At 41.2% G+C, this 23658-nt stretch overlaps 1 protein-coding gene across 2 annotated transcripts in view; it reads right to left on the minus strand.

Moving 5' to 3' along the window:
* Positions 1-23658, minus strand: part of ZNF423 (zinc finger protein 423) — a 399295-nt gene that overhangs the window by 125052 nt on the left and 250585 nt on the right. For both annotated transcript variants that reach the window (XM_031954447.1, XM_031954448.1), the window contains one exon: positions 17065-17149. In XM_031954447.1, coding sequence (XP_031810307.1) covers positions 17065-17149 — 85 coding nt within the window. The remainder of the gene's footprint in view (positions 1-17064; positions 17150-23658) is intronic.

Consider the following 23658-nt stretch of genomic DNA (forward strand, 5'->3'; position numbering starts at 1 on the left):
GATGCCACCAGGCTGTGAATTGATTGAGACATGTGCTAATGACAAACTTTTGAAAATGTACTGCACGTTTAAAAAAAAAAAAAAACCCACACAGAAGGGATTACCTAAAAGGTGTTTTATCAACTTCTCCCTAGTAATGAATAAATATGAAAAATACCAGCAAAATGTTTCACCGGGTGTCATCACAACTGCCTATTAAAGGGGGTCGAGAGGGCTAAAAGGGAGTTTAACCGTCAGAAAACAAGGCAAGCAAAGCAGAGCCGTGATCACAGCCGATTATGTATGGAGCCCACAAACCAGAGTTGTTGTCATAGCAGCTATAAAAATGTCAGGGAAAACCGAACAACTATTATCCAAAGTAGTAAACAAAATGAAAAATGCAAAAGAAAAACATGAATGAGGATCCTATGGGAAAGGCTATGTATTTCCTGGTCAGAACTCAGAATGTAAGCAAGATGAAATACTCTTTTGGAACAACAACAAAATGTATTGGTAACGCATGTTAACTACACGCAGAAAAGTCTGTAGTGAGGTATTACTGAAGTCACAGACAAGCATGGGGAACTGAATGAAATAAACACTGAACTAAAAGAGGCCATGGCTATAAGCACCTTGCACATCTTAGATATTCCAATCTTTGATGAGTATTGAAGGGAGGGGCAAAGAGGAAGGAAGAAAGGGAAAGAGAAAAAGGGAGAGAGAAAGAGGAAGGAAAAAAGAAAGAAAGGAAAGATAAGGAAGTGAGGAAGGGAAATAGGGAGGAAGTGCATTAGAATTAGAGGAAAGCAGACAGGAAGGACAAAGGTAGACAAGGAGGCAGGCAAGCAAATCTGAACGTATGACCTACGGGGAAATGGTGATGATTGTTACTATAGGATGCCAAGTCATTGGGGCACAGAAAGGGGAAAAACTTGCGAGTTCTCTGCAAAGCAATCTACCTGACATTCCAAAGATAGAACTTCCCAAGACTCTAAGGAGAGAATCAATGATGCTATAAAAAATACACCACATCTGCCAAAACCACAGCAAAACAATGCTGCCAACTTTTGCAAAGAGAAGACTGCCAAAAGAAAATAAAGTAAAAAAGATGAATTTTGTAAGGGTATAAAGCAAGATTAAACATAAAGCACAACTAAGTCATAATAACCGTGTTGAAGTTTTAAAATAGTGTTATAGTTTGATAAAAATATTACTGGAAAAATGAATTCAGATGGAGCACTAGAAGGGAGTTCAAGTACTAAGATGGGACACTAGTTGAAAATATTTTCCAAAAAATAAAAAAGCTATTTGCAAAAAGTGCTTTATGAAAAACTCACTTAAGGAAACTTCTGATGCATTTGGATGCCATAATCGACCTGGGGGGATCACCAACCTCCCTATCGTCTGGAGGATAAAGGGAGGATTGTAAGAAAACACTAAGAGAAATGAGATTATCAATGCTAAGTGTTAGTATTTTGGAAAATAAACAAAATCAAAGGTGAAAAAGTCAGCATTTTATGAATTCAAGGTAACAGTTATAAAGATAGGAATCTGGTTTTTGAAAGCATCCATCTTATCACCATGAGAGATCACTTTCAATGAAAGTCAAACCAGAAATGAATATTTGGGGAAGAGTTAACAAACCAGAAGAAAACCACAAATAATTTATAGACAAAGCAAAAAAGAATACCAGAAATCCAACTACTACATGAGCATAAAGTGCCAATGTTTCCATCAGGCATTAAAAGAACAACTCTGTAAAATATGTTTTCAAAAGTGAAAGGGCTGAGCGCTGAAGGGTTGGATTTGGTTTGTTGTTGGTGGTTTGTTCTATTTATTTATTTTTTTAGTAATTGAAAAGTAAATATAATTCAGCTTCTTAATGGGTCCATAATTAATTCACACATTCAACTGTTAAGTCCAGAAATATGTTCATGTTGACAATTTGCATTTGATGTTTCAAAAACAATCTGTCACATTTTCATTTGCTTTAACAACACAGAAATGTTTCCACTTTTCAATATTGGCCTGACTGCCATGAGCGTGTGGTCGGTGGATTGTCACTGTCACCAGCTCAGGCCTCTAAGAGAAACGTGCAGGAGGGATCAAGGGTGGCTCCATACTCAGACAAATGAAGTAAGTCTGCCAAGACACAGCAAAAGCCATTTTGGTTAACTAGAACATAAAAGCTATAAAAGGAAATAAAATGGTAACTTCAGAATAAGTATGATAGCTAGCATTTATACAGTACTTTATGTTTACAAAGAGCTTAATATATATTATCTCATTTGATTTTCACAGTCTCTGAGTTAAGTGCTAATATTTTCCATTTAACAAATGAGGAAACTGAGGCTATGAGATTTAAGTAACTCATTCAAAGCTAAGAAGTGTCTAAGGGCAGGATTTGAACTCAGATATTATAGGTTCCAACCCTAAACTCTAGGACTCCAAACTTCCTGAGATAAGAAAGATAATGCTTATTTCCCATTTAGATCAAGGAATGACAGCTGAGAAAATGCCGACCTCTGAGAGTCACCAAATGGAAAGGGGGATTAGTGTTCTGGGCCACATACGCAATGCTAACATGCACAGTCAGTGAGATTCAGGCAATGAGACAGGTCAACACACACATATAAAATCCACACCATCTTTAAACCATCCCAACACCAAGGATACCTGTAGATACTTAACAAGAACACAAAATGCATTCATGGACACAAGTCTCCCAGTCCCCCAGAGGGATGCGCCCAGATTGCTAACAGCAACAGCCCCCACAGGAGTAAGGAGTGAGTCTGGTCAGTAGAGCCATACTCATTTCTCAGTAGAGGGTTTACTTGGGCTTCATCCTATCACCCCAGGCTGGCTTGAGGGCATGTGGACAATCAGAGAAGCCAGTAGGATTCCATCACCTAATTTAGAATTTAAGCAGACTTTAAGTTCCTAAAAAACACTACCCATTATGGTGCTACCTTTATCCTCTGCCCAGTTTCTATGTTATATAACCATGACTAGGGGCAATTGATGTATCTTAAATTTCTCTGGACCATGTAGCTCAGTTGGCTCCTTGGGGCCTAAAGCCTGGAGGGAACACTGCTAGCACCCACTTCAGGTATGAACACCCCAGCTGGATTCCTTCATATCCCCTAAGGGAATCCCTACAAACTTTAGGGGCAAGGCTGGGGAAGCAAGCAATTAATATGGATCTGATTCAATTCAATTAACTTCAATAAATATTTATAAAGCACCTACCAGGTACATGGCACAGGATGAGATGCAAGGGCTACAAAATATTACATAATAGCAATCTCCAGCCTTAAGGAATTTGTCTTACTGACTCAAAATAATTGGAGGAGAGAAAAAGTGTTAACAACTCCCTTGGAGTTTAAAAAAAAAAAAAAAGATTTCAGATTGGAGGTGGAACCTAAGCTCAGCCTTGAAAGATGAAGAGCATGAGGTGAAGAGGAAGTTTATTTTGGAGCGAGCAGAGGAGAAGAGGCGACAGACTGGATGCTATGTACAAGAAACAGCAAAGGACAGTTTGGTGGAAACATCCAGGGGGAAAAGGAGAGGAGTTGTGCAGAGTTTTAGCTGCCATGACCAAAAAAAAAAAAAATCTGTATTTTATTCTAGCAGCAAAAAGGAACCACTGGTGCTTCTGAGTAAGACAGTAAGTAACCTTATGAGACCTATGCTTTAGGAAGGGAAAAGGAAGGGAATAAGCATTTATACTATACCTATATGCCAGAAAATGTACTAAGAGCTTTTTATAAATATTACTTCATTTGGTCCTTATAACAACCCTATGAGATTGGTGCTATTATTACCCTGTTTTACAGTTGAAGCAATGGAGACAAACTAAGGTTGCAAAGCAAATAAATGTCTGAGACTGAATTTGAACTCAGGTCTCCCTAACTAAAGGCCTAAAACTTTATCCCATGCACAACCTAGATGCCTTATTCTTAATTTTTTAATTTGGAGAAGATTCTTTTAGCATCAATATGAGAATCAGCATTAGAAGTTGAATGGGAATTTGGGGGAAATTTTGAGGAAGTCACAGATGACATATGAAGACTAGCAGATGACACAGAAAAAGTTTAGAAACTCAGAAATACACAAAATATAGGTATAATTTTGTATAATATCAATATATTTGGTATATTAATACTATAGCAAATTCAAACTTCTCCTCTGGCATGATAAGAGGGCCAAAAATATTGTTCAGATTTTCTAATCAGGGGTGTCACATCCCTAAGCCTCCACCCCCACCCCCAGGAATATAGAAAGAATAACTGTAGACTGAAGAATGGACAGACTAAAAGTTTTTTAATTGTTTAATTAAACAAGAAGCTATTGGAATAGTTCAGGTCAGAGGAGACAAGTCTCAATCAATTGATAAACATTTATTAAGCATCATTATGTGTCAAGCTCTGTGCTAAGTGCTAGAGATACCAAAAAAAGGGGCAAAAATCTCTGAATAATGCAGTGATCTATAATAGTTCCAAAAGATTTAAGGTAAAAAATGAAGAACTCGAACATAGATCGAAGGGTGTTCTTTTTCCCTTTTTATTTTTCTTGCTTTTTTATTTCCGCAATATTATTAATGTGAAGTTTTGCATGACTTTAATGGGTATCATATTTCTTAACTTCTCAATGAGTATAGAAGGGAATGGAGAGAAAGAATTTAGAGCAGAACACTAAAAAATAAATAGATGAATAAATTTTAAAAAAAGACTAAAGTATCCCTGTCCTCAAGGAGCTTTAAATCTAATGACTCAACAAGACAGAGGAACTTTTCAGAAAGGTTTTGAAAAACTAATTACAAGTCCTAATTATTAGTTAAAGATTGTTAGAGCATTTTCAGGATATGAGTCAGGGGATATGAGGATCACTTACTATAAGGAGGTGATGAAGGAAGAGTTAAAAACTATTTATTCCAGAGCTTAGAGGAAACAATGTGACAAACTAGTGACAGAACTCAGTTCTCCCTATTTCTAGTGTAACACTCTATCCACATCAGGCAGCCTGACATGGTGGGGAAAGCACTAGAATCCCAGGGTCTAGGCTGAAATTGTGGCCCTGATCCTGTATCCTTAGGCTAGACATGGGCTTTCTTTCAGCCTCAGTTTTCTCATTTATAAAATGTTACATTATCTAAAATCCCCTTCCAACTCTACCCCATTAAGATCATTAAGCCCATGGGATTAATGTTACAGATGAGGAAACTGAGGCCTTAGAAGAGAAACAAAGCTAATTAAAGGCAAAGTCCAGTTCTCCCATCTCCTATTCCAATAAAATGTAAAATATGGTAAACCACAAAGAACCTTGACTTTGGAGGCAAAAGCTCTAGGTTCAAAACCTCAGTTCCCTCATTAATAAAATATAAAGGTTGAAGTAGGGAGCCTCTAAAGTTTCTTCCACCTCTCAGGGGATGATATTACAATCTTTTGACATTATATCTGATTGTAGCCGAATTGCAGAGGAAGTAATTAAGTGTCTTAAAAATACTTTCATAAAGAATACCAGAGAATGGGTTCAAACTATCCAAAAATAGAAATCCAGGAAATAAAACAATATGGTACACTTTGGTGCCCCTATAGAATAAACTACAAAGTTTTCTGGGTCTCCGCTTATGCTAAATGTTGATATGACATTTCTATCAAAAACAGAGACCTAGTTCCACTGTTCAAGAGTTAAGGGTCTGTGTGTCACAACCAGTGCATTATCTTGTCATCTTCTTATCACTGAATGCCTAGTTTCCTATGACTTTGGTCAAAGGCTAAATCCCCCACATATTCTATCCTGATCTGAGTTGTTAAGCGGCCAGCTCCCAAAGTTCCTTGGAATTAATTTTGTTTACATTTTGTATCTTACTTCTCTGTGCACACCTTACTCAGGTTGTCTCTCCCCGTCCCCAAATAACGACAATCTCTGACTCCAGCATTAGTAAACTTTCTGTACCATGATCTCGCTGAATTGTCTTTCTTTAATTTTTAATCTCCAGGAGGGGTAGAATGGATTTATTCAGAAATATGGATGATATAGAAACAACAAAAAAAAAATTTAAGCCTGTCAAAAAGGAAAGGTCTTCACCCTTTCCTCTTCTCTCCCCTACACTTGAGGTTCCCTGAATAAACCAGTCTTTATCATAACTGTAGCACCTTTCAAAATCCAAAAAAGGCAGAAATTCACCCCCTACTTCTTCAAAAAGGACTCAGCTTCTCCAGCTCAAATTGTTCCTCCCTTTCTGACATCTATAATGCATAGGGTCTGAAGTCAGAACCAGTGTGCAATAGTGGAAGGAGAACTGGATTTTATGTCAAGCAGACTGAGGTTCAAAAGTTACAGTTGCACTAATAGTCCAGTAGTTTGTGAAGATAATTTGGAACTATGCCCAAAGTGACCAAGCTATTCATCCTCTTTTGACATAGTAATACTATTACTAAGCTTATTATCTTCCCCCTAAAAGGGTCAAAAGTCAGAGAAGGAAAGGACTCACATATACAAAAACACTGATACCAGCATTATTTCCCATAGCAAAGAATGGAAAACAAAAATAAGCCAATCAGCTGAGGAATGGCTGACTAGTTGTGGTCCATGAATATAATATTAGGAATATTATACTAGAAGAAATAATTCAAGAAACACAGGAAGACTTAAATGAATAGATATGCAAGAAAATGAGCAAAACCAGGAAAACAAATTACATGATGACTATAATAATAATAAAGGAAAACAATTCTAAAAGACGTCATAACTCCAATCAGTATAGTCACCAATCATGACCTTCGAAGACTGATAATGAAACATTAGCAGAGGTGATAGACTAGTAATTCAGAATGTGGTATACTTTTTAAATATGGCCAGTGTGTTGATTTATTTTCCTTTACTATATCAAGTTAGTTATCTGGAGGAAGGGAGAAATACAGTTAGTGGATAGTAATAAAAAATTTTAAAAAGAATGTTTAAAATATAGATATGAAAGCAAAAGTTTTAGGAGACAAAAATAGCTATTTTGTTTCTGCCATGTTAAGTTTAATATATGCTTTTTGTGTGTTTTAAAGAAGTTTTAGTGATGTGTAAATATATACATAGAGAAAATATATACTTTAAAAAACTGTAACAGAGGTACCTAACGCATTGTAAGTACTTAACAAATGTTGATTAACTATCTAAAATGCTTTTAATCTTCTCCATATACTAAAATGTCCATATTTGCTATACACCATTAAGTTCACAAAAAATTAAACTTTTAAAAACATTTTAATGTTAAACTTTTTCAAATTTAAAAAAATTTAATTGCTTCTTAACATTTACTAGCAGTATAACTTAACCACTGTGAGCCTCAATTCCCTCATTTGTAAAATGTTGATAATAATAGCACCTACTTCTTAGAGTTAATTTAAGATCAAAGGAAACAATCTATGTAAAGCATTCCACAAACAAGAGCTATTACTGTACCTGATCATTTTAATTTCTGTTATATTTTATGTTGGTATCTAACTTTGATCTGTGAGTCCTGTTTACCAACAGGTCTCCATGATAACTGGGCTCTTACAGCACCCCCACAGGAATTATTGCAATGCCTTGTCCATTTTATTCAACTAACATGCATGAACTAGGTTTTCACTACATGCAAAGCAGGATACAGATACCAAACCAAAACAGTGCTTAGACCATTTAAACAAATGAAGAAACTCTAAAATTTGAAGAGCGTTGGAGGAAATGAGGAAAGGCTTCCTGCAGGAGGAGAGTATCTGAGCTGAGCTTTGAGGGAAGGACTAAACAAATGGCTGAATGTCTAAGCCCAATATAGGCATGTGTTCCTCTTAGCCCTCACACATTCCTTTATTCCATGTCTGTATGGAAAAGACCACAGACTTACACAGGGTAAACTGCCCCCCCCAAATGTACCACCCAAGATATGAAAAGATCATAAACTGTGAGAGGAGAAAAAAACCTAAATGGACCCATTTGTAGTATTGCATATGAGAATAAGTACTTCTGAAGTTTTATAGTCAATTATAACAGAACAGACTGAAATCATAAAACACACACCTAATTATAAGTGTGCTTGTATGTTCACACACATACCCCAGAACTGAATAAAAGGATCTTAGTTAGAAATCCAGGACAGGATTTCACCACCCCCCACTGATACATTGGGATAGGCTACCCAGCACTTGGTTCAAACTTGATTTGAAGGCATGCATGTTGCTCTCTTTGTTGAAGCCAAGAGGCTAAACGAGATGACCCCTTTTCCAGCACCAACACCCTAGGATTCACTCATATCACTGTACTCTAGCTACACTGAGGCAAGAATAAAGAAAAACACAATATTCCAACTTCTCCCCAAAAGCCAATCTCTCTGCGTTTCCAAAAATGAAAACTCCACAGCTTCATCCGCCTGATGCAGAGATTCTATAGGAAGAAGAAAAGGCAAAACCCGAGTCTGAATCCCAACTCTGCCCCTGACTTCCTACCTGACTGTGATCAAGTCACATAATTTCTCCAGACCTCAGTTTCTTCATTTTTAAAAATAATGAGGAAATTGAACTAGCTGACCTCTAAAGACTCTTCCGGCTTTAAATCTCATCCCATGATTCTAAATTTATAGGTTATAGAAAATCCCCACTTTCAAAATTTTGGCTCACCCCACCCATCCTCCTAATTTTTTAAAACAACCATATTAGTTCCGATTCTGTCCTTCAGGATGTGTGTCCTCCTAATTTTTCTATACAATAACTTTGAGGATTTTCCAGACATTAAGCTGCTTGGTCACTAGGTCTCCTTAAAAAGACCATCTCTGGCTGGGGGAAACTGAGGCCATTCACCACAAGCTTCCCATTTATATTTTCAATGGGAGGAACAGATGCCCAAGCTCTGATTTTCCTGAGCTGGCTGAGCATGATTGGGTGGGGGTGGGGGGGAGAAGCTGGGTTATAGACCCTCTGTACACGCTTGTTATTCCGACAGAACAGTTCCTGAACTTGAAACATGATCTCCGGGGGGAGAGAGAGACGTTTTTATCACATATTAAGGTTAGACAGATGTTTTGTGTCTTGTGTTACCTGAATCAAAAGCACCATTAAAGCACATAACACTGCATTGTTCAGCAACAGATGTTCCTCTAAGAAAGTAAACAAAAATCTCTCTCTCTCTCTCTTTCTCTCTCTCTCTCTCTCTCTCTCACACACACACACACACACACACACACACACACACAATCTTTGTTAGTTGTGCATTAGGGTTGGACCTTATATCATGATCCAAACTTCCAGACTTAATCAGATCAGCAGATTAGACCCTTCCAAAACTGCCTTCAGCCTAATCCTAAACTTGGGCCTGAGCTGAGGCAATGGTGGGGAGGCCTGATCTTAGATCTGCGAAGCTCTTTGCTAACTCTCCAGGGAAGTGCTCCTTGGAACAGTTGGAAGGCAGTAGAGTTCTCCCCCTTCCCTCTCCCTCACACAGAGCTTGGGAGTGTAGGGCCAGCTGTGACACAGATATACCCACCCACACAAAAACACACATACACAATCACATACCTACCAAGGCCAAGAAATAACCAAGGAAAAACCATTTTTGCCCCATGAAGGAAGCCAAGAAGAGGGAGAAATAGGACACGTGGGACATGGCTTTGGTGCCAAGGGGTAGAAGGGAAAGAGAATAGTCTATCCCCACCTGCCTTGGCCCGGTGAGTTGGGGCAGCTAGCTGGCACAGCACATTGAGCACCAGCTCTGGAGTCAGGAGAACCCGAGGGCAGATACAGCCTCAGCCACCCTGAACAAGTCATTTAACCCTGTTCTCCTTCACCAAAAAACACACAAAAAACAAAAAAATCCTCGCCTGCCTTTCTCCCATTGCTGCCATTGCCCCTGATTTCAAATATCAGGCCCCAATAAGCAACTGAGCAAACAGACATGGAAAGAAGCAGCCAACAAGATGGAGAAAATAACTTTTTTTGAATGACTAATGTCCCACGGGGACACTCCTGGCTCTCCACTGCCCATGGCCATCAGCCAGATATTCCCAGAATCTCTTTCCAAGGACATCAGGGGCAAACGTCCCTGCCGAAGCTCCCCGAGGACTTTCCCAGCCCAAGCCCCTCCTTCTCCACTTGCCCTAGGGAACTGTGAATACTCCATCGCCAAAGCTCTACTGCGGTCCTTTCCAAGAGAAGGGCCTGGAAAGCTGATTCACCCCCAGAGGTCTGAACCAGGGGTCACTGTGAGCTCAGTTATTTCAAGGACAAGTTCTCAGGCCACCAAATAGACCCCAGCCCTTTCCAACAGACACCTAGGAGAAAGGCAAGTCCAAGAAGCAATCTGGGATAGACTCTCTGCCCACACAGATTTCACTCCACCTCCCCTACTATAAAACCCTATAAAGGGTCCAAAACTTTTATATCCTATCATTCCAGCCCTTGTGACTGGGTTTCTGACCAGCTAATGGGAATATATCCAACAACTGCCTTTCTTAGAGTAGGATCTGAACTCAGGTGCTCCTCAACACAGACATGTCCACGTGTCACCCCCTCATCTGAATGCCCTGAGACATGGGAGGGGGCAGAGAGAAAGGGGGATACATGCAACAACGACATTTCAAGGAGGCCTGCAGAGACTGGGGAGGACGGACATCTCCTGGCCAGACCCAGGCATCCAGGGGCACAGTGAGAGCTTTGTGTGGCTCTCAGCGGCTAACCGGGCTGGCTCGCCTCCCGTGGAGCCATTTTCTGAGTGGGGGGCCCATCCTTTTAGGCATCTGATGGAGCCTGCACATCAGAGGCAGTGGGAGGTAGAGAAGGGGGAGGCCTTCGCCAGAGCCAGGGCATCCCCACAGGGGGCAAGCAGAACAGAGACAGCCGAACTGCTCCAAGTTTTTGATATGCCTGTTGGTGGGGAGGGGCCTGGGCTTCCCCCCAGTCTAAAAAACATTTCAAAGGGTAGGGGGAGGCTGAGAAAGGGGAGAGCCCCATTCTTTGCTGAGAGAAATATTTCAAAGGCGACCCCAGCTGCTGAAAAGGTTTCAAAAGACCCTTCCCTTTCTATCAGCTCCAAATCACTCCCACCAACCCTCCCCCCCACCCCCCCAAGCAACAGCAGGGAAGACTGGGAAAGGGAGGGGGAAAAATGTTTCCAAGGAGACATGTCCCTGAGTCATCATAACTCGTGGGGTCTCAGAGGCTGCAAACCCATACAGAGGCCCTGATATAAAAATGAAACGTTTATGCTTCTCCTGGGGGAATTATCTAGCAGCCTAGATCCTCAAGGGAGGATGGCTGTAGACCCTAAGTGCCCCCTGTGTTTGCGTAGAGCCTGCCAAGGGCCAGACTATGGCCATGCAGGCTCTTGTGAACAGCTCATGGGAGCCACTCTCCTAAGTCCCCTGGCTTATACTGAGGAAGTTTTATCCCAGTGAGTTTGAGGCTGGCCTTCCCAACCTTGTGGTGGGGAGGGAGGGAGAATGGAAACGCAGCTGGAGAGGAGAGGTTTGGCCCATCATTTAGTTGGGGGAAATGGCCCATGGGGAATCCAGAGCCTTGGGAATGAGTGGAGGGGGGTGTTTGGCAATGTCTCCCCTAACTGGAAAGGAAAGAGATGGGAAATGTTCCTAACCCAGCCCCAGCTGCCCAAAGCTCCCACCCAGAAATCCCTTCCCTCTGCTTTTTATCTTCCTTTTTGTGACATTCTCTTCATCTGTACTACCCACCCCCCCGTTCTTCCCCACTCCATCACCAGCTCCAACCAACACCGCCATCAAACTTGGCCTGAGAAGATGTGCTGAGGCTCCTTCTGTGTTGAACCAAACACTAAGCTCTTTCAATTCCTCAACGTTTTCCAAGTACATTCCCTCCTTTCCGATCTGAATACACTACATTAGTTCAGGCCTTTATCATCTCACACCTGGACTACGTCAAGAGCCTCCTAACTGGTCTTATGACTTCTGGTGCCTCCAAGCTCTATTCCCTAAACAGCACTGATTACCAAGGGCAATTCAACAAACATTTATTAAACTATGATGAGCAAGGCCCTGGAAAATAAAAATTCGCATTTCTATAGAACTTTAAGAATTATAAAGTGCATTGCACACAAGAATCTTGTAAAGAAGATAGCACACCGTTTACTATCTCCATATTTCTTTTTGATCAAGACATTGGGGGTCAGCGTGGTTAAACAACTTACTCAAAATCAACACAAAGGAAGGGAAAAAGCTGGAATTTTAACCCATTTGGCCTAAGTCCAGTGTTCTTTCCAATGAAACATGGTTCCTTGCTATTTTCCCCCTATATAGTTCTAAGGATGTTACCTTTTATTAAAAAAAACTTTTCAAGAACTGTCTATTGCTGCAAAATAAAATACACACTACTCAGCTTAGCATTCAAGGTCCCCCACAATCTGGCTCCAACCTCACTTTCCAGAATTACCTACAATTCCCTTGGCTCCTGCCACCATGGTGTCCATGTTCTCCCCTAAACTCCCCATGTCCATTTCTACCTCGTCACTCCTCTCTCTGGGAATGTTCTCCTTCTCTTCTCCCACCTACTCAAATCAAATCTTACTCACCCATCAAGGGTCAAATCCAAATTTATTCCTTCATGAAGCTTTCTGAGAAGACTACAACCCACAAAAATTTTCTTCTCTGAACTGCTACAGTACCAATTATCTGTACTGCTCCTTTGGCACTTGCCACATGCTGCTCTGAACTGTAATTATTTGTGCACATGAATCTTCTTCTCCAACTACCCTACACATTTCATGAGATGCTGTTTGCATCTTCATATCTTCTGGTAGGACAGGAGGACCTGACACAAAAGGTGTAGTTCATTAAGGATGACCCAGCCTTGGGCTCAGGAGACTGAGTTAATATGCCAGCTCTGACAATAATAGTTATGAAAAATTGGAACATGTCACTTGAACTTTCTGGACCTCAAGTTCTTTATCTGAAAAATGGGGATAATAGGGTCATACTATAGGTATCAACTACTTCATAAGATTGTCAAGAAGAAGGTTCTTTATAAACCTCAAAGCACTAAAGAGATAGGGGCTGACGGGTTTCTCATGTACTAATTGCTCAATAAATTTATTTCTGTTGTTTTAGTCAAAGTACTAGAGGTAGGGTAGAGAAAGGCATATGTAGGGTAGAGGTAGAATCACAAATTAGGAAAAGTGTCCTGTGTGATCCGTCATCACTGATGATGTCAAAGACTGACAAGGTCAGGGATCTCAAAGTCTCCTCTGACATGAACCTACCTCCTTGCTGCCTGTCATCCTAAGAGGGCCACGCTACAAAGTGAGGACTTTGATGATAGCCTGCCTAGAAGCCCCAGGTCCTGAGCAGCATCTCTCCCTATTTTCAGGCTTCCTGTATCCCACACTTAGGTAGGCTCAATCCAGCACAACAGGATTTTCCCCACAACTAGTACTCCCCACTCAGATATTAAAAATAACAACAATAATGATATCTCACATTTATATGGCACGTTAAGATTTTCAAAATGCTTCACATATTATTTTACTTGATCCTCATAAAAACCCTATGTAGGTATTATTATTATTATTATTATTATTATTATTATTATGTCATCCAACTGAGGCCATGAGAGGTTAGTCATGAATCATGTACCTAATAAAGCAACATTTGAGGCAACATCTGAACTCAGATCATCCTGATTTTAAGTCTAATATTCTATTTCTACAGAAGCTAATTAAACCGCCACTACCACCATCACTATTCTGGCCACCGTTTCTCCTCAGCTCTAGATGGAGAAAGTCCAGGACCCGGGGCTCTTGGGAAGAGAAGTACTTCCAACCCCAAGTTCTCAGCCATTGTCCTTGGAAGCATTCTCAGTGGAGATACAGCCTGGGAATTGCTCCTGCAGTGACTACAACCACAGCTAATGAAGACCCAGAAAAGTCTTGCACCAAAGGCTTTGGCACTGCCAAATGTCTTAACACCAGAAAGTTACACCATTTTATTATTTGAAATGGATTAAAGAAAAGGCAATATCTGCTTTCTGCTGTACCTCAAGATCATTAAACTTGTCTATCTAACTTGTAATTGAAACTTTCTGTTGTATATTGTCTCCCTCATTAGAAAGTGAGATCCTTGACAGGCAGGAACCATCTTGCCTTTAGATTTGAATCTCCAGTGCTTTACACACAGTAAGTGCTTAATAAATGCTTTAGACATACACGAACATCGCTAAAATTATCTGAAAAGCACCAAATTTAGAATCAAAAGATCTGGATTCGAATCCCAGCTCTGTCACTTCCATATCATCATCACCACCATCATCTTCATCATTATCATTAGTATTTATTTATACAGCACTTAAAAGTTTGCAAAGTGCTTTATAAACATTATCTCATTTTATTCCTCAACAACCCTAAGAAGCAGGTGCTATTATTACCTGCCTTTAACAAATGAGGAAACTAGGACAAGTGGGTAAAATCCTTTTGCCCAGGTTCAAACAGCTAATTGTGAGATGGCATTTGAACCTAGATACTCCAAGTCCAAACCTGTACTACGCTACTGACTGACTAATGGGACCTTGGGCAATCAAAGGCATCTGTAAAGCTAGAACTGTATGTCAAACATTGAACAAAAGATGAAAAACAAATTTTTTAAAAAATCAAAGTTCCTGTCCTCAGTGAGCGTGTGCTCAATTGAAGAAACTACATGTACACATTTAAGCATGTTATATATACATATTGATGTGGGGATTTCTTCCCAAGATGTCAATCACTACTCATTCATGCCTACCTAATCTATGCAAACTTCTCTTGTCCAAGTCTCCCCAAGAGTTCATCGAGGGCCCCCCAATGTAACCTAGAAATATTCCTTATTATCTATCTCCTTGGATGAAGAGAGTACCATTGAAGATTCTGTCTGACCACCTATCCTCCCTCCTCCCATGGGACTGGGCCATCTTCTCATACAGAAAAAATACAATTCCCTTTATTTCTCTATGTCTTCATTTCCTCAACTGCAAGTGGAAAAGGGTTGACTAGTAACATCCCTTCCAGCTCGAAAATCTTGCCATCGTATACAACAGGGTTAAGCCAACTGGCTAGGAGAGAAATATTATGGAGAAAAAGGAATAAAGATTGGGGGTTAAGGAGATTTGGGTAGTCTCTCTAGTTTTGACTTTGAATTCACCTTCATTCAATTCAACAGATTATTTACAAGTACTGACAGATAAGGCCCTATGTCTTAGGACCAGAAACAAGATATGACTCTTGCCACACAGAGAATTTCTAGTATAAGGAAAGAGAGAACCCATTTATAAGCACTTACCAACAGAAGCAAAAGAAGGGACGTTCAGGCAACATGATAGGAGAAATCTAAGGAGGGAGCGATCACTTGAGTCAGACTTGGTCATTTTACCATAAACTTCCAATTGTCTCTGAGGTCCTCTATGAGTTCTAATATTCTGTGGTTCTGGATCTCCCTCTGCAAGTCCATCTTTCATTAAACAGATCTACTGAACACTTTCCCCCCTCCCCCAAAGAAACATGCCTCCCAAATGGGTCGTTAAGAAGACAACTTCTTCCCCAGGCTCTCCATTTTGCCACACCTCTGAAGAGCATAGGAAGCACAGAAAACAAGTAACTCCAGATGGCCCAGAATCCTCCATAGGAGGAATTTAATCTCAGACCCAGATTGTGTTCAGAAACCACATTTTCCTTTTTTGTCCCAATTCCTTCTTTTCCCATAGCTCAAGTTAAAAGAAAATACCCTTCCCTTTGCCCAAGAAGCTTCAACTCTTTCAGATTTAGCAACAAAAAAGGAAAGGGAGGAGAAGAATGAAAAAAAAAAAAAACTTTGAAATCACCGTAGTCCAATTAGCAATGCTCTCACCCTTCATGCTTACAAACAAGAGATTACATTAACACCTGCTACAAAAGCAAACATTTTTAGATATCTTCATCTTCACCTCCTTGACACTCCCTTGAAAACCCTCTGAGCAGAATGGTGACTGACAGTGTATATATTCTTTCTCATTATGCCAGGGCTTAAAAAAAAAAAATAAAATAAAATAAAACATAACAACCCAAAGATTAAAAAGTCACAATCTCCGTGGGCAGTTCTGAGCTTTGTTCCCTAGTTTGGCCCCTGACTGGGCTCACTCCCTTCCACCTCTCCACTCATCACACTCCCCACTCCTCTCAGATATTCATGTACTTTACCCACTACAAGAAGTCCAACTGTGCAAATAGGCAGAGAGAGACTCCAGGGGTGGGCCGGCAATTTCCAGGAGACTAGTTCTATTTTATGGGTGATAAAGACTGTCCAGGTACAGGTGGGGGAACAGGAAGACCGGACTGAGCCTTGAAGACTCTGCAGCCTCCATATACCCAGAGTACCATGTTATTGGGCACTCCCTTTGTGGTCCACTCATCCAAATAAATGGACCTCCTGGGCCATCTCGTACATTTATAACCTCTGTGCCGATAGGAAAAACACTTCTTTTTCACTGGTCAGAAAGGCGACTCTGTGACTGTGGCATGGATACAGCCCTTTCGACTACAATAACACTTTATTACCGAGCTTGTTACCCTCGTGCTGAGCTGGGAAGCCGTGAGGACTTTCTCTTTAAAAGCTCCCCATCTAGGAAAGCTGAACTTTCAAAAGTCCAGGAACGTTTGAAAAGAGAAAGTACTGAAATAACTTTGTGAGCATTCTGTTTTGACAATGTGCCTGAAGAATTCGCCACATTTAGCTGGGAAATGCAAGCAGTTAAATCTATTCAATGTCATGACATACAAAATTGGAGCGTAATTGCCCCTAAGTGGTTGACAACTGGAAAGTACTTTTTATAGGGAGAGAGGGAAATTTCTGCTAGAAAATGGAAGATATTGTCAAAAGTTGGATTGCCACATAAGTGGCTTGAGACGGCTCAGATAGAAAGAGAGAGAGCTCCAGCATGGACACTTCCCTTCCCCCTCGCCCCACTTCCCCATCATTAAATACTTCAAAACGAGGCACAACAATGACACCATCAGTAAACTAAAAGTGACCCAGAATGTTTCAGATAGCAATCTAGCATGTACCAAGGAAGGGAGCTAAAAAGATGTTCTTACCAATCATATGGTTGGCGACATGGATTTGAATTTCTCTTTCATTTTCAAAGGTCATCTGGCACTTGATGCACTGATATGTCTTTTTCTGTTTAAAAACAAGAGAAAGAGAAATTAGAATGTGGCCGTACCTGCAGGAAAATGCAAAGTTAATATCCAACAACTCTCAAATGCCAGACCTATCCCATCTCCTTCTTCTGCCTTTTAGATTTCTGCCAAATCACCAGCCAGGCTCTCCAGCTCTGACAGCTGTTTAGAAAGACCTGCCAGGTTCTAATGGGCCTGGTATCTTTAGGGAAACCTACCCCTCACCTGAACTGGTTAACTTTAGCTCCCAAAATAAGTTCCTATTTTGAGAACCTGGGGAGTGGCCCATAGGGCCTACAGTGGCATAGCATCATTACATTAAGATAAGCCCTTGCTGGGAGATGCACCAGAAAAATAGACAAGGATGGACCCCTTGCAGAGAAACCAAAATCAATGGTTTGGCCATCTTTTCTCTCTTCCAAAATAAAATGGAGAAATTCTCATCTTGGGGTCTGTGAATAATTTTTTCTAATATTTTAATAATTTTGATATAATTTGTTTCCTTTATAATCCTTTGTGTTTTATTTTATGCCTTTAAATGTATTTTTCCAAGCAGGGATCCATAGATTTTGCCTGACTGCCAAAGGGGTCCATGACATAAAAGAGATAAAGAATTTCTGCCCTTAGATAAGGCAAAACAAAACTCCTTTACTCTGTGGACCAAAGCATATTTGCAAAGCTGAGATAATAGCACTGCTTTCCACGTCAGTCCTATGTTGCCTATGTCACTGAGACTATGACACAAAAAGTAGAAGATGGTAAGAAGCAGCAGTTAGCCAAACTAGCAAAGTGAGAGTGGTAGCCGAGTTAGAGCCTGAAGGGTAATGTGGATGTTCTCTGGAATAACAACAGGCAAAGAATGAAATGTTCTCACATGAGAAATCATAACATACAGCTGCTCTTCAGTTCCAGGCCTCAGTTTACCCTCAGAAAATATGAAGAACACATTTATGTAGCCAGAGCTAGGGCACTTGTATGGGGTAGGGATAAAAGACAGCAATGGAAAAAGCACCAAACCCCCAATCTGCAACAAGAAGCATCTTACTGCAATTTTCAGAGCAACTGAACTTTACCAAACTGGAACAGTCAGTCCAAAGATGGCTTTTTACAGGAGCTGAAGCCCGTCTGTTGTCCTTTGTGTTTTCCATTTAGGCTACAAGTACAACAATCATGCTTTCCAGTCCTGAAATGTTAATCTATCATGGCAGGAAGAGCTGTCCCTAGGAAGAAAGGTCTTTTTTATTCTTCCCAGAAATAGAAAAGGTATGTGCAAGGAGATGATGTGAAGGATGATGATAAGGTAAGTTTTAGAGGCTGAGACTCTTCAGACTTTCTCAGAAAGGCCATCTTGTTGCAACTGCTACATTCAGTTTTCTGAGAAAGCAAAAGGTAGTGAAGGGGTCCAGGTACTACTAAAGCTGAGGATATACATTTTCCTTATCCCAGTGTCAACCCAACCCCCGCAATAAAGTACCCAATCGGGAAGTAAGTACAAACAACAGAGGCTAAAACTAGAAACAACAGAGTTCTTTGTCTCTTAAAGGCTTTTTTTAAAAAAATTTTTAACCATGTGATGTGATGGATAACACAAGGTAAGTTTTAAGAAGACCCATTTGAATCCAACCTCAGACATAGGTGACTGGGTGAATCATAATTTCTCTGTTTCTGCTTCTGTAAAATGTGGATATAATAATACCAAGAGTGTCTATTTCATGAGATCATGAAATCAAATTACATATATATATATGAAAACAACTTACCTTTTCCTAGCAGCTTAAGGTTTACAAAGCCCTTTCTTCACTATTGAGTGAGGATCACAAAGTTTGAGAACTGGACAAGAACCGCAGTGGCCCAAACCACATCCAGGAGGAATCCCCACTCAATAAATAATATTCTCAAACAACAGATCACAGAATTAGGGCTAGAAGTGACTGTTAGTATAGAGGTAGTTAAAACAGTCAGATAATAAAGGTTTTGCCAGATAGACACCTCACAGGTCTATATAGGTCACAGATCAAGAGGGAGAAGAGAACCCAAAGTCAACTAGTTCAAATCCTACATTTTACAAATAAGAAAACTAAGACACAGGGAAGTTAAGGACATAAAGTACTAAAGAGGAAACCAGGGTTTTGAATCTAGGTTTTCTGGCTCCAGATCTAGCCCACCCTGTAGTACTGTCAAACCTGTCATAGTAATGAACTAGAATACGTGTGAAATAGTTCACAATGACAAAGAAAAATGGGATGATCTCTTGTAAAGTGTCACATATTGTCGCTGTGCTGTTACTGGTATTATTTTTCTTGGCTACAGGATTCAGTGAACACTTTTTAAAGGAAAGGGAAATCCAGTTGGTGATGAAGATGGCAGACAAGAGACCTCAGGAAAGAGTCAGCAGACAAGGACTATAGAATGGCAGCAAGAGCTGTAGGTCAAGTTCTTGCTCTATAGTTGCTATAGTTGCAAATAACTTATGCACTTTAAACATCAATTCTTCAGCTCCCATATTATTCCTCCACTTGAAATTAGGAATAATAATACATATTCTATCATCTTCTAACATAAGACCACTGGAAGAATCAAATTTTATATATAATTGATGCCCAAGATCACATACATGATGACAGACCTGGGATTTGAACTCCAAATTCCTAATCATTAAGTGCTACTTCTAAGGACTAAAGCATTTAAGGGTATAGGGCATATTCCTCCTTTGTTACTTGTCTGAGTACATTGGCTACAATGATGCTGAGGAAAAGAGGGAAAGACTAAGGGGCTCATAATCAAGGCTACTTTGTAACAAAGAGATCAATGGTGACTGCCTACTGTCTGAAGAAATGCTGGGCCCCTTGAAGCAAACAAAATAGAGCTAGATCATAGACTTAGATGTACAAAATAACTTAGAAAGAGCCTGGCTCTCTCATTTTGCAGATGAGGAAACTGAGGCAAACCGAGATTAAGTAACTTGCCTAGGATAATAACGCTTATGAGTGTCTGAGGTGGGATTTGAATTTAGATCTTCCTGCTTCCAAGTCGAGCACTCTGTGCAATGAAAAATCTTACCACATCTCAAAGATTCCACCATGCTCCACAGACCAACTAGACACAGTTTTCCATTTGAAGAATAAGAAAGTTGATGATTATTTTTCATCCTGCTTCTCCTTCATGACTTGGGTGGCAAATGGCCCTTTTCAGTCTTTATTTCTATAATGGGGTCATAAACATTCATCATAAAGGTGGATATTAGGGCATTAGTGTACCATGTACCTTAGTAGAAAGAAGCTTGTGCTCAGAATCAGAAAACCAGGCTTCAAACCTTAATTCCAATACCTATTACTCTTGTAACACCGGAAAAGTCACAAATATAATTTTATGTAGATATATATATATATATATACACACACACACACATATATGTGCATATACACATACATACACACATATATGTTTCTCAGGTTTCTAAAATTGCTATCTTCATTGAGAAGAGGATAATGCAAGGATTTTTCTTAATTTCTATATAAGGTAAGACACAGTGAGTAGAGTACCAAGCCTAGAGTCAGCACAACATGTCTTCCCAAACTCAGATCTGGCCTCAGACATTCACTAGCTGTGTGATCTTGAATAAGTCATATAACTCTATGTGCCTCAGTTTCCTCATCTGTAAAATGAACTGGAGAAGGAAATGGCAAACCACTCCAGTATCTTTACTGAGAATACCCCAAATGGGGTCACAAAGAGTTGGACATAACTGAAAAATGACTGAATAACAACAAAAACAGATTGAGAGGTAATGGAAGTTGGCTACGTCACAGAAAATGTAAGAGGTAGAATTTGAAGTCAGATCTGTCTTGTTTCTCAGTCTCACCTCCTTCCCACAATATACTAAGCATTCCTCCCATGTAATCTATGTCAAAGGTACCTTATCTATTATTCCTCTGAAATAATGGTAATTAAACAAACAAAACCAGCCAGGTTTGGGTGGAATGGCTGAAGAAGAATAAGTTCTTCAAGGCCTTCTTAAAGAGAGGAGCAGAGATTCATCTCAAACTGAACATGGAAATCGGAGAAATTGGGTTCATATCCCACATCTGACGCTGACTGCCGTAGGGCCCACCTGCCCCTGCCCTCAGTTCCCTCTGAGCTCCAGAACTAGGATCTCGTAACCTCTGGGTCATCAAGACTCCCCATCCCTCAGTACAGCTAACACAGTCTCAGAACAATCCCAGCTTTGTACTATAAAAGTCACTTAAATTAGTACACGGCCCTAACCACCCCAAGAAGAGGGCTAAGTAAAGCTTCCTACGCCCATTTAACAGATAAAGATCATCTGGCTAAGAAAGGGCAGGGATGTCCAAGGGAGACAAAGACAGGACATCGATCTTCAGCCCTGCCCCCCACGCCTACTCCCAGATCATGGGATCTACTCCCAGGCCCCAAACACTCCCCAGGCCCGCATCTGGAGAGAACGTGGGAAGGAAACAGCAGGCAGGCCCGCACCACCCCCTCATCTGGGTGGCCCCCGGCCCACGGAGGCCAGACTATCCATCCCCAAGCCAGGGGCCAGGAGGGAGCCTGCTAGTCACCGCAAGCTCCCTAAAAAGTGTGTCTGAGGAAGGCCAGGCAAGGCTGAGGGCTGTCTGGGGCGAGAAGGAGGAAATGACTAGAAGAGAAACCTCACGTCTGTCTCTGAGGCAGCTCAAGTGGAAGCCTAAGAACCATAAATACTGCAGGCTAGGTGCCAGTAGGGGGTAATATTCCATGACTGGACCTTATTTTATTTATCTCTCCTGGGGCAGCCCCGAGCGAAGCAGGTTCGATGTGCACTGAAAATAATTAACACAGGGAGGGCCCAGTGTGGGGAAGGAGTAAGTGCCTGCCACTCCACTCCGGTTTGGAAGCTGGGTTCTGAGGGGGGGACAGAATCACTGGTGGAGAACTCTGCAGTCCCTCGCGGCAAAGGAACTCAAGGGGCATTTCCCTGGGAAGTGACAAAGCCTCCTGACTGCGACAAGTAATGCGCCCCCAAACGCACACACACCCGGCCCACTCACCGAAGCCCAGACAGACCCACGCATGCAAGCAGGGGCCCCAAACCCCAACACTCCCCCCAGCTCGAGTTTGCGCACACACACACACACACACACACACACACACAGACACGTGACAGCCTCACGCAAAGACAACAGATGCAATCCACAGATGCCATTCACAGCTCCCCATGTGCCTGCAGAGCTAGACACCCCTTCAAAAACACATCCCTATCCAAGCCCGCCCGGAGAGATATGGCGCTCATATGTTCCCTCACACGGACACAGAGACACAGGGACTGGCGTGCTGACCCCGGCCCACGTCCTCCACCAGCCCCTCCGTGAGGAGCCTGTCACAGACTCGGCACAAACCTGATCAAGTGGCCCCAGAGCCCGGTGGGGAGGGAAACACCAACTCATGAAGGAGAAAAGCAGATGCTCAGTCGTTCATTCATTCAGAGTCTCTGTTTCCCTCCCATCAATTTCCTTTAATGTCTCTTCTCTTTCTGTCCCCATGATCCTTTTCCCAAGAAGATCCCTCTTGGTGGTTTTTAGAGATCTCTAATTGAAGAGATATCAGTGCATGGACTGTCTCCAGCATCCAAGGCACCTTCCCATTCCTGTGGGTCCCTTCCCCAACACTCCCCAAGGGCCAGCTCAACATCAGGCTCTGCTTACAGAAATATAGGAGATGATGCTCATTACCCCTTCACCTCCTGGTGCTTTTCTAATGCACTACTGCTCTCCTATGGATCTGCACTCAATGCAGAAAGGAAGATAAGGATAAATAATGATTAGAAGGAAGAGTGTGTAAGGGAAAGGTTACCAAGCCCTTAGGAAAGGAGATTCACAGATAGCTCATTAGGGAGACAAAGAACTCTTCCTGAGGTAATCAAAAGAGTTAGGAACCTTAGGCTCTCTGGCCCTGACTTCATGCTTTAAAATTTCCCCATCTCTGGAATTCGAGGACACTACTCAGCCACTTCACAAAGGTATTTTGAAAAGCAAGTTATATCATAGATGTAAAAAGCATTTTGAAAAGTATAATACTCTAAATGAGATATGGTATTACTATTTTTTATTGCAGTGGGTAGGATGAGACCTGACTTCTTTATAAGCATCCATCCCACGGGGCTATATTCCCTATGAAGCCTGTTGCTACAGACTTGGACCCTGGGGTCCCATCAAGACTCAAGCTAGGTACTGAGAGTTTTTTATCTTAACCAATTTAAGCTCCTTGAGATTGAGGTGGAAAGGTGGAAAGGCAATCCTACCCCAAGCCTTTTGAAGGTCTCACACCTAAAGAAGGTAGAGATCCAAATGTGGTCTTGGTGCAGCCTATAAGTGAGATTAGTTGGACAATTCTTTTCCATCCTTCTCCTATAGATGTGTAATGTTTCATCACTCCTCATCCTCCACTGCCCCCCTTCAGAATGACTTGGCCCCAATATCTGAGGAGCTTTGGGGCCAAATTCCCATCTAATAT

Source organism: Sarcophilus harrisii, chromosome 2 (assembly GCF_902635505.1).
Source record: "Sarcophilus harrisii chromosome 2, mSarHar1.11, whole genome shotgun sequence".
In the NCBI taxonomy this organism is placed as follows: domain Eukaryota; kingdom Metazoa; phylum Chordata; class Mammalia; order Dasyuromorphia; family Dasyuridae; genus Sarcophilus; species Sarcophilus harrisii.